Source organism: Geotrypetes seraphini, chromosome 10, assembly GCF_902459505.1.
Source record: "Geotrypetes seraphini chromosome 10, aGeoSer1.1, whole genome shotgun sequence".
Classification (NCBI taxonomy): domain Eukaryota; kingdom Metazoa; phylum Chordata; class Amphibia; order Gymnophiona; family Dermophiidae; genus Geotrypetes; species Geotrypetes seraphini.
Genome location: NC_047093.1, coordinates 139,359,288 through 139,373,921, shown reverse-complemented (window position 1 = coordinate 139,373,921; position 14,634 = coordinate 139,359,288). Strand labels below are relative to the sequence as shown.

Genomic DNA, 14,634 nt, shown 5'->3' with positions numbered 1-14,634 from the left:
AAAAACCCATTTAGTGCTGATCAATTGCAGAGGAATTCCTAACGGCTCATTACCACACATTTTAATATGCTGCGCACTTGTGCATGAGTTAACAGCTGCGCAGAACTTCTTTCTTCACTGTGCATTCTATACTGTGCTCTTATATGTCACAGTAATTGTGAACTTCTACTCACACTAGCATTTTGCATCTGCCCTGAAATGCTTTAGGTGAGTGAACTGCTCACCAGGCAGCCCAGATTGGTCAGGGGGAATGTGTCTAAAAACTGTTGCACTTGGAGAGGTTAATTTGCTCCTTTTAAATCTTGACAGTCACAATAGCAGCTGTGGCTGCAGGGGTGCTGGCTGCTGTCGCCCTGCTGGTAGCTGGGCTGGTGTTTTATTACATGAGAAGAAATGGCAACACTCGACCTCCAAAGATCGACACACAGACTAAAAAAGGTAACTTGCTATGACACAGAGACTCTCCTGAAACAGGGATTGGGTAGAGCATGGTCAGGAGCGGTTAAAGATATACATCTATGAATCGCAAACTGTGTTCTGCCTGAGATTCCAGGTGGAGGAGAGGCGCCGGCTGACTGGAGCAGAGGCACATCCTGTAGGCAGTCAACCAGTGCCTCTTTTCGCTCCATACGTCTTCCCTTCCAGCACCTCCCACTGGCGACTCAGTGCCCCATTTGGAGGGCCGTTGCACGTAGCCATTGAGCGATGTCATGCATGTGCGTGACATCATCAAGTAGATGTCCACGCACTTCCCGATGCTTCAAGCCATGGCCACCATGTTTAGCGTGTTGCGGCATGGCAAAGTTTGCAAGACACAGCTATACATAAACCCACAGACAGCGCCACACCACAGGAGGGGTACAGTATGGAGGCAGTGCAAGCTATACACATGTAGAGAGCAATAGAGGGACACTTAAGGGCGATGGATAAATGTGCCATCTCTACTATTACTGTTTATCACTTCTATAGCACTAAAAGTCATAGAGCTGCACATTTTGACATTTAAGACGGTCCTTGCTCAGAAGAGCTTACAATCTAACTTGGACAGACAGACATAACATATAGGGTTGGGGGATGAAGAACCCAAGGTGAGAGGAATTAGGAGTTAGAGGCAGTCTCGAAGAGGTGGGCTTTTAACTGTGCCTTGAACATTCCCAGAGACGAAGCCCACCGTAGGCATATGGTGCAGCAAGGTAGAAGGGATGGAGTCTGGAGTTGGCAGTGGAGAAGGGCACAGATAGGAGGGACTTATCAGCTGAACTCACAGGGTGGGGGGTGGAACATAATCTGGCACATTTTCCCCAACGCTAGAGAGTGACTGCCGAAGGGACTTCCTGAACAGGAATTACAGTTATGTGGGTAGTGGTAAGGAAGTTTTTTTCTCATCTGTATTTGATTTAATTTTTTTTTTTATTTGATGCTTATGCCATACCCAATGTGGGTTCATAGACAACCCTGTGAAAGACAAAGGTGCGCGCCGACAACTGAGCGCAAGATGGAGGTGCGCGCCGAAGAAAATTACAGTTTTTAGGGGCTCCGACGGGGGTTTTTGTTGGGGAGCCCCCCCAGTTTACTTAATAGAGATCGCGCCGGCGTTATGGGGGTTTTGGGGGGTTGTAACCATCTACATTTTACTGTAAACTTAACTTTTTCCCTAAAAACAGGGAAAAAGTGAAGTTTTCAGTAAAATGTGGGGGGTTACAACCCCCCAAACCCCCCCACAACGCGGCACGATCTCTATTAAGTAAAGTGGGGGGTTCCCCCCCCACACACCCCCGTCGGAGCCCTAAAAACAGTAATTTTCTGCGGCGCACACCCCTGCGCTGCGCTCAATTGTCTGGGCGTGCCTTTGTCCCGGCGCGCTTTTGACCTGTCACCCCAATGTGCCCAGCTGAACTGTGGATGCCGTGGCACACCGATGACATCACAGCTCTTCTGCCAGCAGGGAGATGATGTCATCAGACTGTGACAGCCTAGTTCTTTTTTTTGGGGGGGGGGGGGGGAAGGATGACAGCTTGGAGAGAGCTTGGCAAAGTACATTTAAAACCCATAAGAACAACCATATTAGGTCAGAAATGGTCCATCTAGCTCAAACTCCTGTTTCCAACAATGGCCGATCCAGGTCACAAGTACCTGGCAGAAACCCAAATAGTAGCAACATTCCAGAATCTCAAAGAGTAAGCAAGATTCCAGAATCCCCAAAGAGCAGCAACATTCCATGTGGAATCCCCAAAGAGTAGCAATATTACTACCACTATTTATTATTTCTAAAGCGCTGAAAGGCAACGCTGTACATTTTAACATACAATAGACGGTCCCTGCTCAGAAGAGCTTACAATCTAATTTAAACAGGACATTTCGGGGTTGGAGAGATTATAGTAGAGAAAATGATACAGTGGGTATAGGTATCCGACAGCAGTGAGTGGGAGTTGAAAACAGATTTTAAAAAAGTGGGTTTTTAGCTTGGATTTGAACACTGCTAGGGAGGAAGCACGACGTATTGATTCAGGCAGCCTTTTCCAGGCATACGGCGCCTCAAGAAAGAAGGGACAGAGTCTGGAGTTGGCTGTGGAAGAGAAGGGTACAGATAAGAGGGGCTTGCCCAATGAACGGAGATCATGGGGGGGAGCATAGGGGGAGATAAGTGAAGAGAAATATTGGGGTGCTTCAGGGCGAATGCACTTGTAAGTCAGCAAGAGGAGTTTAAATTGTATTCGGAGATGGATGGGGAGCCAATGAAGCGACTTGAGAGGGGTATTGTGAGAATAGTGGCTCTCACGGAATATGAGTCACGCAGCAGAATTTTGAACGGATTGAAGAGGCGAAAGATGGGCACTCGGGAGGCCCGAAAGAAGTACGTTGCATATGTTCAATATGTTTGTGAGTGACATTGCTGAAGGGTTAGAAGGAAAAGTGTGCCTTTTTGCAGATGATACCAAGATTTGTAACAGAGTAGACATCGAAGAGGGAGTGCAAAATATGAAAAAGGATCTGCAAAAGTTAGAGGAATGGTCTAATGCCTGGTAACTAAAATTCAATGCAAAGAAATGCAGAGTAATGCATTTGGGGATTAATAATAGGAAGGAACCGTATATGCTGGGAGGAGAGAAGCTGATATGCACGGACGGGGAGAAGGACCTTGGGGTGATAGTGTCTGAAGATCTAAAGGCAAAAAAACAGTGTGACAAGGCAGTGGCTGCTGCCAGAAGGATGCTGGGCTGAATAAAGAGAGGCTTAGTCAGTAGAAGGAAGAAGGTGTTGATGCCCCTGTACAGGTCATTGGTAAGGCCCCACTTGGAGTATTGTGTTCAGTTTTGGAGACCGTATCTGGCGAAAGACGTAAGAAGACTTGAGGCGGTCCAGAGGAGAGCGACGAAAATGATAGGAGGCTTGCGCCAGAAGACGTATGAGGAGAGACTGGAAGCCCTGAAAGCAATGTTACTTACCGTAACAGTTGTTATCCAGGGACAGCAGGCAGCTATTCTCACTAGTGGGTGATGTCATCCGACAGAGCCCCGATACGGACATCTTGAAAGCATGTCTTGCTTGAAGAAACTTAGAAGTTTCGAGATGCCCGCACCGCGCATGCGCCAGTGCCTTCCCGCCCGATGTACCGGGCGTGTCTCCTCAGTTCAGGTAGCTAGCCTGAGAAGCCAACCCAGGGGAGGTGGGTGGGACGTGAGAATAGCTGCCTGCTGTCCCTGGATAACAACTGTTACGGTAAGTAACATTGCTTTATCCCAGGACAAGCAGGCAGGTATTCTCACTAGTGGGTGACCTCCAAGCTAACCCCAATGGGACGGTGGGAGAGTTGGCAATTTTAAGAGAACAAATTTTGTAACACTGTTTGGCCAAACTGTCCATCCCGTCTGGAAAAAGTATCCAGACAATAATGAGAGGTGAATGTATGAACCGAGGACCAAGTGGCAGCCTTACAAATCTCCTCAATTGGTGTCGATCTGAGGAAGGCTACAGAGGCTGCCATTGCTCTGACCTTATGGGCTGTGACCTTACAGGGAAGGGATAATCCAGCCTGGGCATAGCAGGAAGAGATACAAGCCGCCATCCAGTTAGAGATGGTGCGCTTCGATACAGGTCGTCCCAACTTGCTTGGATCAAAGGAGACGAAAAGTTGAGGAGCAGTTCTGTGTGGCTTTGTGCGATCCAAGTAGAAAGCTAGAGCACGTTTACAGTCCAGAGTGTGCAAAGCAGATTCCCCAGGATGAGAATGAGGCTTTGGAAAGAACACTGGAAGCACGATGGATTGGTTGATGTGAAATTCAGAGACCACTTTAGGCAAGAATTTTGGATGAGTACGAAGGACCACCTTGTCATGATGGAATACAGTGAACGGTGGATCCGCCACTAGGGCCTGAAGCTCGCTGACCCGGCGAGCTGACGTGAGGGCCACCAGGAAAACCACCTTCCAGGTGAGATACTTAAGTGGAGCCTTGTTGAGAGGTTCAAACGGAGGCTTCATAAGATGAGACAGGACAACATTGAGATCCCAAACCACAGGAGGAGGTTTGATAGGAGGGTTGACATGGAAAAGACCTTTCATAAATCTGGAAACCACAGGATGAGCAGACAAAGGTTTCCCCTGTAGAGGCTGATGGAAAGCCGCAATAGCACTCAAGTGGACTCGTATGGAGGTAGATTTGAGACCAGACTGAGACAGGTGTAGAAGATAGTCCAATACAGAAGAAAGGGAAGCTCGCTGAGGTTCCGTGGCATTGGAAATACACCAGGAGGAGAATCTAGTCCATTTTTGGGAGTAGCATTGTCGAGTAGCAGGCTTCCTGGAAGCCTCCAAGACCTCCCTCACTGCTTGAGAAAACTGGTGAGGAGTTATGTTGAAAGGAACCAAGCTGTCAGGTGGAGAGACTGCAGATTGGGATGAAGTAGTGAACCTTGATGTTGAGTGAGTAGTGAAGGAAACACTGGAAGAAGTACTGGCTCCCTGCTGCTGAGTTGAAGTAGAAGGGAGAACCAAGGTTGTCTGGGCCACCGAGGAGCAATTAGAATCATGGTGGCATGGTCTGATCTCAACTTGACTAGAGTCTTTTGAATGAGAGGAAAAGGAGGGAACGCATATAGGAAGCGATTCCCCCAATCCAGTAGGAAAGCGTCTGCCTCGAGACGATGGGGAGTGTATATCCTGGAGCAAAACTGAGGCAGTTTGAAGTTGTGGGGGGCTGCAAAGAGGTCTATCTGAGGCGTCCCCCACTGTGTAAATATCTGATGAAGGGGCTTGGAATGGAGAGTCCATTCGTGAGGCTGGAGAAGACGACTCAATTTGTCTGCCAGGACATTGTCTTTCCCCTGAATGTAGACAGCCCTGAGGAAGGTGTTGTGGCGGACCGCCCAATCCCAGACTCGAAGAGCTTCCTGGCAAAGAGGGGCCGAGCCCGTGCCCCCTTGTTTGTTGACATAATACATGGCTACCTGATTGTCGGTGCGAATTAGGACCACCATGTCGTGAAGCAGATGTTGAAAAGCTTGAAGAGCATTGAAGATGGCTCTGAGCTCCAGAAGATTGATTTGATGGAGTCGTTCCGCACTGGTCCAGAACCCCTGAGTGCGGAGACCATCCAGATGAGCTCCCCATGCATAGTTCGATGAATCGGTGGTGAGAACTTTCCGGTGGGGAGGAGAGTGAAACAGTAAACCTCTGGATAGATTCGAAGAGGTCATCCACCAGAGAAGAGACTGCCGTAGAGCAGGAGTGACTACAATGTGGCGGGACAACGGGTCGGACACCTGAGTCCACTGAGATGCCAAGGTCCATTGAGGAATTCTGAGATGTAGTCTGGCAAAAGGCGTCACATGAACTGTGGATGCCATGTGACCCAAGAGGACCATCATGTGTCTCGCTGAGATGGATTGGCGAGAAGACACCGACTGGCAGAGTAGAAGAAGAGCCTCCATGCGTTGAAGAGGAAGGAATGCTCGAAGTTGGATGGTATCCAGTACCGCCCCGATAAAGGGGAGAGACTGGGTGGGCTGAAGATGTGACTTGGGAAAGTTGATCTCGAAGCCCAAGTTCTGCAGGAAACAAATTGTAGTCAAGGTCGCCGAAATGACCCCCTGGGCCGACGGTGCCTTGATGAGCCAGTCGTCGAGGTATGGAAACACTTGGAGACCCATGTTCCGGAGTGCAGCGGCCACCACCACCAGACACTTCGTGAAGACTCTGGGCGACGAGGAAAGGCCGAATGGAAGCACTCGATACTGCAGATGTAGATGTCCCACCCGAAATCTGAGGAACTTGCGGGAGGCCGGATGAATCGGGATGTGAGTGTAGGCCTCCTTGAGGTCCAGAGAGCATAACCAATCGTTCTGCTCGAGGAGGGGGTAGAGAGAGGCAAGGGTCAGCATACGGAACCGTTCCTTGACTAAAAACTTGTTGAGGACTCGAAGGTCCAAAATGGGCCGCAGATCGCCCGTCTTCTTCGGGACCAGGAAATACCGGGAGTAAAACCCTTGGTTTTGCTGATCCAACGGGACCGGCTCGACGGCCCGAAGCCGAAGCAAAGCCTGAGCCTCCTGGAGGAGAAGAGCGGTCTGCGTCAAGTTGGAAGGATACTCTCTTGGAGGGTGGTCCGGGGGGACCCGTTGGAAATGAAGAGAGTATCCTTCTCTTATGATGGTAAGGACCCACAGGTCCGAGGTGATTGACTCCCATCGATGATAAAAATGATGGAGTCGACCCCCTATGGGAAAAACAGGGGAAGACAGAACGTCGGTTATGCTCCCTGGAAGAGAGTCAAAAAGGCTGAGTAGCCTTGGGTGCAGCTGGCATCTGAGGCTTCTGTTGAGTCTTCTGTGGAGGCTGCCTCTTCGCAGGCTGTCTCGCAGGAGGAGTCTGCCTTGGTTGATAACGCCTCTGGTAGATTTGAGGCGATCTAGAGGGACAAGACTGCTGAGGCTTCGGTTTAGGTCGCAGAATAGACTGAAAAGACTTCTCATGGTCCGAAAGCTTTTTAGTAACAGTCTCGATAGACTCATCGAACAGATCCGCTCCCGCACAAGGCACATTAGCAAGTCTGTCTTGGAGGTTCGGATCCATATCAATAGTGCGAAGCCAGGCCAGGCGACGCATGGCGACCGAACAGGCCGCAGCACGTGCCGAGAGCTCGAAGGCATCGTAGGAGGATTGCATCAGCTGCAGCCGCAACTGGGACAGGGTCGCCACCACCTCCTCAAACTGGAAACGAGCCTGAGCATCGATGAAAGGGATGAACTTGCGGAGCACCGGCAAGAAGAAATCCAAATATGAAGAGAAGAAAAAATTGTACTTGAGCACTCGAGTCGCCATCATCGAGTTTTGGTAGATACGTCTACCAAACTTGTCCATCGTTCTCCCCTCCCTGCCCGGAGGCACGGAAGCGTAGACCTGGGAAGGGTGAGAACGCTTGAGAGAAGTCTCGACCAGAAGGGACTGATGAGAAAGTTGAGCTCCCTCAAACCCCTTGTGGTGAACGATGCGGTATCGAGCATCCAGCTTACTGGGAACTGCAGGTATGGAATACGGTGTCTCAAAACAGCGCATGAAAGTCTGGTCCAGCAATTTATGCAGAGGAAGCCGAAGAGTCTCCGCCGGAGGGTGAGGCAAATGCATGGTATCCAAATACTCTTTAGAATATTTGGACCCAGTGTCCAAAGTCACATCTAAGTCATCCGCCATCTGTCGGAGAAAGGATGAGAAAGACAGTTGGTCTGCCAAGGCCGGCCGACGAGACGGACTAGAAGAAGTGGAAGCCTCCGGGTCCAGGGAGAGCTGAGATCGGCATGGAGAATAGGAGGTAGATGGTTCCTCGTACTCTGGCCCCTCCGGTTGGGACACATCCAACGAGGAGTACCCCAAACGCTGCATCTTTTTCTGCGGAGACACCTCCGAATGACGTGAGGAGTGCCGAGAAGAGTGCCGAGATCGATGCCCCTCCCGGTGACGGGACGGAGAACGAGATCTTCTATGCATCGATTGATCCTTCGAAGCCTCAAAGGAATGGATAGGACTCGATGCAGTGGATCGCAGAGGTGGCAGAGATGCGGATTCACGCAGCGCCACCCATGTCTGGTATGGAGTGCGGAAGAACTCCTCCTGCGATGCATTATGCCCAGGACTACGATTATCAGGAGCCACCCTAGCACCCTGTTGTCGTGGAGGTGTGATGGGCTCCAAAGGCGGCATCTCAGGAAGGGAAGCCCTCCTGGAGGATTCCGCCGCCCTCCGCCGATCCCCCTCGTCGAGCAGAGAGATCGAACGACGAGGAGGAGGGGGAGGGGGCAGACCGCCCCCTGAAACCGGGGTGGGAATCTCACCCTGAATGTTGGCGATAAGCCGGGGTCCCATAGTGTGCATAAGCTCGACAAACTGAGCTTCTAGCAGGGATCGAAGCGAAGCCGATATGGAGGGATCCGCACCGAAAGGGGGTCCTCCTGCACGGTCTTCGCGTTCCTTCGTGGCCAAGTGCTTCTGCTTGCTAGCTTTAGGCACTTTGATGACCACGGGAGGGACAGTGGAAGGCGGTACCTGAACCGAGGAGACGGAGGCAGGCGCCGATGCTGAACTCGAAGCTGAAGCCGGGGCAAACGATGCGGGCTTCACGATGCTCGATGCAGGAGTCGCAGATGTAGGTTTCAAATGGACCGGCGAAACCTCAACAGCCGCAGCAGCAGAGATGTCCTTGGCGGTCTCCATCTTGAACATCGACTCCCAGAGCAAGCAGCGCCGCTTAAACGAGCGCGCAGTGAGCGTGGAACAAGGCCGGCACGATTTCGGAACGTGTTCCGGACCAAGACACTGAAGGCAGCGTCGATGCGGGTCCGTCAGCGAAATCGCACGCTGGCACTTGCTGCACTTTTTAAAACCGGTGATTGGTCGGGACATAGGCCGGAAAATCGACGCTGCAAGGTCGAAGCCGCTAGGCCGCAGCCACGAGGCCGGACCGGCCGAACCGCCGGAAGAAATAATTTTTAACTTTTTTTTTTTTTTTAAATAAAATAAAAGTGAAATAAATTTAAAGAAATAAATAAAAACGCGGATTAAAGAAGGCAAAAAAACTGAAATTCAGTCAGCGCAGATTGAAGACAACTTCTCAGCTCCGCGGAAAGAAAAGAACTGAGGAGACACGCCCGGTACATCGGGCGGGAAGGCACTGGCGCATGCGCGGTGCGGGCATCTCGAAACTTCTAAGTTTCTTCAAGCAAGACATGCTTTCAAGATGTCCGTATCGGGGCTCTGTCGGATGACATCACCCACTAGTGAGAATACCTGCCTGCTTGTCCTGGGATAATATGTATACCCTAGAGGAAAGGAGAGACAGGTGAGATATGATTCAGACGTTCAAATACTTGAAGGGTATTAACGTAGAACAAAATCTTTTCCAGAGAAAGGAAAATGGTAAAACCAGAGGACATAATTTGAGGTTGAGGGGTGGTAGATTCAGGGGCAATGTTAGGAAATTCTACTTTACGGAGAGGGTAGTGGATGCCTGGAATGCGCTCCCGAGAGAGGTGGTGGAGAGTAAAACTGTGACTGAGTTCAAAGAAGCGTGGGATGAACACAGAAGATTTAGAATCAGAAAATAATATTAAATATTGAACTAGGCCAGTACTGGGTAGACTTGCACGGTCTGTGTCTGTATATGGCCATTTGGTGGAGGATGGGCTGGGGAGGGCTTCAATGGCTGGAAGGGTGTAGATGGGCTGGAATAAGTCTTAACAGAGATTTCGGCAGTTGGAACCCAAGCACAGTACCGGGTAAAGCTTTGGATTCTTGCCCAGAAATAGCTAAGAAGAAAAAAATGTAAAAAAAATTTAAATTGAATCAGGTTGGGCAGACTGGATGGACCATTCGGGTCTTTATCTGCCATCATCTACTATGTTACTATGTCTAAGCACCAGATGATGAGAGCATGGACAAGGGTTTTGGTCGTGTGTTCAAAGAGAAGAGGACAGACTTTGGTAAACAGTCTGCTGGATCTGAGCAGAGGAAAGGAGTCAAAGATCACCTCAAGTTTGCGAGCTGACAAGACAGGGAGGAGGATAGTGTTATCCACCAAAATAGAGAACGGCAGGAGGGGGAGGTGAGTTTAGGCGGAAAGATATGGAGTTCACTTTTAGCCATATTTAATTTGAGATGGCGGCAAGACATCCAAGAGGCAATGTTGGACAGGCAGGCTGAAATTCGGGCCTGAGCTCCCGTAGAGATATCCGGCGTAGAGAGGTAGATCTGGGAGTCAAGGTGATATTGTAAACCATGAGAGGAGATCAGCAAACCAAGAGAGCGGATATATATGGAAAAGAGGAAAGGGCCCAGGACAGAGCTATGGGGTACGCCGATAGACAGTTTTCAGTCCAATTCTTTATATGTGAGTTTGCAAACAATTGGACCCCTGAGGAAGGCGTGTTCGCCGAAACATGGACAGTGGAGGGTCCGATTGGATTTTTACCACTGTATTTTTTTATCACTGTACTTTTTCATTGAATTTTCATGTTTTTATATGTCAGTGTATAATAAATTATCTCCAGTTTTGTGCTTTTGTTTTCATCGGTGGATTGTTTTCACTGTGGATCATTGGGTCTCCCCATTTTTCTTTGTTGAGCGGAGGAGGATCCACCATAACATACGTTGAAGTTATGATGAGAGAGATAGGAAGAAAACCAGGAGAGAGCAGAACCCCGGAATCCCAGCGAGTACAACACGTCAAGGAGGAGACGGTGATCAACAGTGTCGAAGGCAGGAGACAGATCGAGAAGAATGAGGATACAATATAGTCCATTGGATATGGCTAGGAGCAGGTCATTAGAGACTTTAGCAAGGACAGTTTCAGTAGAGTGAAGAGGGCGAAAGCCCGATTGAAGTGGGTCAAGAATATTATGAGAGGAAAGGAAGTCCAGGCAATGGCAGTGAACAGCACGTTCGAGTAGTTTGGATAGGAAGGGGAGGAGGGAGATAGGGCGGAAGTTGGAAGGGGATGTAGGATCTAGCAAGGGCTTAAGAAGGGGTGTAACTACAGCATGTTTGAAGACATCAGGAACCGTAGCAGTGGAGAGCGAAAGGTTGAGGATGTGACAGATGGGAGCGATTATAGTGGAAGCGATGGATCTGAGTAGGCAGGTAGGAATTGGATCAGAGGAACAGGTGGTGGATTTGGAGGAAGAGAGGTGAGCAGTTTCCTCTTGGGTAACTTCAAAAAAGGAAGAAAGGGTCGTAAGAGTAGCAACATTCCATGCAGAATCCCCAAAGAAGAGCACCATTTCATGTGGAAACCCCAAAGAGTAGCAACATTCCATTCAGAATCAAAGAGTAGCACCATTCAATGCAGAATCCCCAAAGAGGAGCACCATTTCATGCGGAATCCCCAAAGAGTAGCAAGATTCCAGAACCCCAAAGAGTAGCAACATTCCATTCAGAATCAAAGAGTAGCACCATTCAATGCAGAATCCCCAAAGAGGAGCACCATTTCATGCGGAATCCCCAAAAAGTAGCAAGATTCCAGAATCCCCAAAGAGTAGCAACATTCTGTGTGGAATCCCCAAAGAGGAGCAAGATTCTAGAACCCCAAAGAGGAGCAACATTCCATGCAGGATCAAAGAGTAGCACCATTCCATGTGGAATCCCCAAAGAGGAGCAAGATTCCAGAATCCCCAAAGAGAAGCAACATTCCATGGGAATCCCCAAAGAGTATCAAGATTCCAGAATCCCCAAAGAGTAGCAACATTCCATGTAATCGATCCCAGGGCAAGTAGTGGCTTCCCCCATATTCATCTCAATAGCAGACTATGGACCTTTCTTCTAGGAACTAGTCCAAACCTTTCTTAAACCCAGCTACACTAAGGGATGTAACCACATGCTTAAACTTGTTGCCAGAGGATGTAGTTACAGAGCTTAACTATTTAAGTCAAAAATAATATTTCCTCCTATTTGTTTTAAAAGTATTCCTATGTAATTTAACTGAGTGTCCCCTGGTTTTTGGAAAGAATGAAAAATCGATTCTCTCTTACCCGTTCTACACCACTCAGGTTTTTGTAGGCCTCAATCAAATCCCCTTAATTTGCACTGTTTGATGGTGGCTGCTGCATGCATGTGGCGATCAGGGCGATAGTTACTTCAAATAAAATTAAGTCAATGATCAAACTGATATTTATTTCCTTCAATTTCCCTTCCACAATCTCTTTGCATGACAGAAAATGAATATGAGGTACCAAAGCATCCTGGACAGCCTGCTAAAGCACCTGATGTCTCCAAAGCCAACTCAATGACAGATAACCTCAGCATCGAGACAGGCAACCAGCATTACTCCAACACCATGATAGCTCTGTGGGATTCCCCAGACAGTGAGAGCATACAGGTGCCCACCTTCCAATCCCAGAGCAGAAGAAAAAACAGGAAGGAGGCCAAAGAGGATGAGAGGTACAACCAGTATTTAAAAACTTCTGGAGACACGGCCACATCAGATGGGAGTATCTACGAGGACCCAGAGTCATTGGTGAAAGAGACCGAAATCGATGGAGGCCAATATGAGACTGTGATAGGTGAGGTGGAGGCCCAACCAGACAATAATCACTATGAGCTCTTGTGCCACGAAACCTTACAGGATGCCACATACAGAACTATAAACCGTGAAAGGAGCCTACATGGAGGCGTGAAGCCCGTACTCGGGTAAAACCGATACAGAATCCAGATGAACTTTCAACACTGCGTCAGGCCAGGATGCACAGGGGACCTCAACCAAGCCCTTCCACTCAGCTGATCGCCAGTCCTCTGGGGTATAAACAGAGGCCACAGCCTAGATAAATATACAAGGGTAGAACTGTATAACTAATGCTGTATCTTAAGACTCAAAATCAGTTTGCAAAGATATTGTGGTGATAATATATGGAGACTGCCTGCTCTAATTATGAATAAAAAAGTTCAGTAAACCCCATCGATTATTTCGAGATTTTTTTTTTAGGATATGTCCTGGTGCTTCCGTAGATAAAAAGTTTGGAAATAAGAATGATTATGGCCTCTCTTAGCACAACCAGAAGTCAGTCTGGACTGACACCCAGCATTTGAGGGCATTACTACTACTACTACTAATTACTTCTGTAAGATTACCAAATATATACAGCGTTGCACAGAATCACAAAGAAGACAGTTCCTGCTCCAAAGAGCTTACAATCTAAACAGACAAGACAGACAAACAGGATGTCATGGATACAGTTAAGGGGAACAGTTAATCTGCTGGCTGGGTTGGTGAGCCAAGCGCACCGAAGCGAGGGTACAAGCAGCTTCGGGCACTGCATTTGAAAAAAAGACCAAGTGCCACACTGAATGTAAATGTTTTAATTCATTCAATATGCAATAAATGTCAGTGACAGACTCAAGACCTCTCTGATCAGATCCCTAAAAACTGATCTAGGTAAGAAAGTTTAACAAAATAAAAATACTCACTACAGATTATTGACTGGGTTCATTCATTTATCTCATCTGTCTTCTAGCTCTCCATACTGTGCAAAAGTAATGCTAGCATCCTACCTACAACTTTACCAGGCCAGGGGTAGCCACTGGGTTCTTTTATTTTTCCTGTGACAACACAAATCCCCTTGTCAACTCATCCAATCCAGTGCTTAAACAAACACTCCAGAAAGCACAATTACTTACCGTTAACAGGTGTTATCCAGGGAAAGCAGGCAGATATTCTCACGTATGGGTGACGTCACTGATAGAGCCCTGGTACGGACCACTTTAAAAGTGCATCGCCACTTTAAGAATTCAAAAAGTTCGCGATAGCCCGAACCGCACATGTGCGAGTGCCTTCCCGCCCGATGAGGGCGCGCGGGTCCTTCAGTTAACATACGGCAGCTAAGAAGCCAACAGATTGGCCGAAGTGCCCATCCTGTCTGGAGAAAAAAAAAATCCAGACAGTATTGAGAAGTGAAGGTATGAACTGAGGACCAGTTGGCAGCTTTACCGAGTTCCTCAATAGTGTAGATCTAAGAAAAGGCACAAAAGCTGCCAGAGCTGTAACTGTAGGCTGTGACATGACTTTCTCGTGTCAGGCCAGTCTGAGCAGAGCAGAACGAGATGCAGGCAGCCAGCCAGGCAGAAATCGTTCCCTTGAATACAGGATACCCTAACTTGTGTGGATCAAAAGAAAAGTTAGAGAGAAGTTTGTTGAGGTTTGTCCGGTCCAAGTAGCAGGCCAAAGCCCATGTACAGTCCAAAAGATACAAAACAGATTCTCCAGTAGGAGAATGAGGTGAAAAGTAACAACTTGTAGAAGAAACTTTGGATGTGCACGCAGAACCACCTTGTCATGATGAAAACTGTGAAGGATGAATCTGCTACTAATGGTTGGAACTCACCGACCCTCCTGGTAAAGGTGAGAGCAGTAAGGAAAAACTGCTTTCCAGGCAAGAAACTGAAGAGGATCTGTGGCCATTGATTGAAATGGTGGCCTCAAACAAACTGGAAAGAACTACAGTAAATTTCCAGACAACATGAGGAGACTGCAGAGGTGGTTTCACAGGGGAAAAAACCCTACCAGAAATCTGAAAACCAAGTGAAGGGGAGTACAATAGGGCCCAAACAACAGGAAAAAACAGGAGTTGTGGTTACACATGAAAAACCCCTGTCATGAA

The 14,634-nt window shown here is 48.4% G+C and overlaps 1 protein-coding gene across 4 annotated transcripts in view; it reads left to right on the top strand.

Annotated features, from left to right (window-relative positions):
- Window positions 1-13,441, top strand: part of LOC117368355 — a 48,192-nt gene extending 34,751 nt beyond the window's left edge. For 2 of the 4 annotated variants that reach the window (XM_033961937.1, XM_033961936.1), the window contains 2 exons: window positions 310-438; window positions 12,196-13,441. In XM_033961937.1, the coding sequence (XP_033817828.1) occupies window positions 310-438; window positions 12,196-12,674 (608 nt within the window). In that variant the 3' untranslated portion in view covers window positions 12,675-13,441. The remainder of the gene's footprint in view (window positions 1-309; window positions 439-12,195) is intronic. The other 2 variants (XM_033961939.1, XM_033961938.1) reach the window with 1 other exon arrangement.
- The last annotated feature ends 1,193 nt before the right edge of the window (window positions 13,442-14,634 follow it).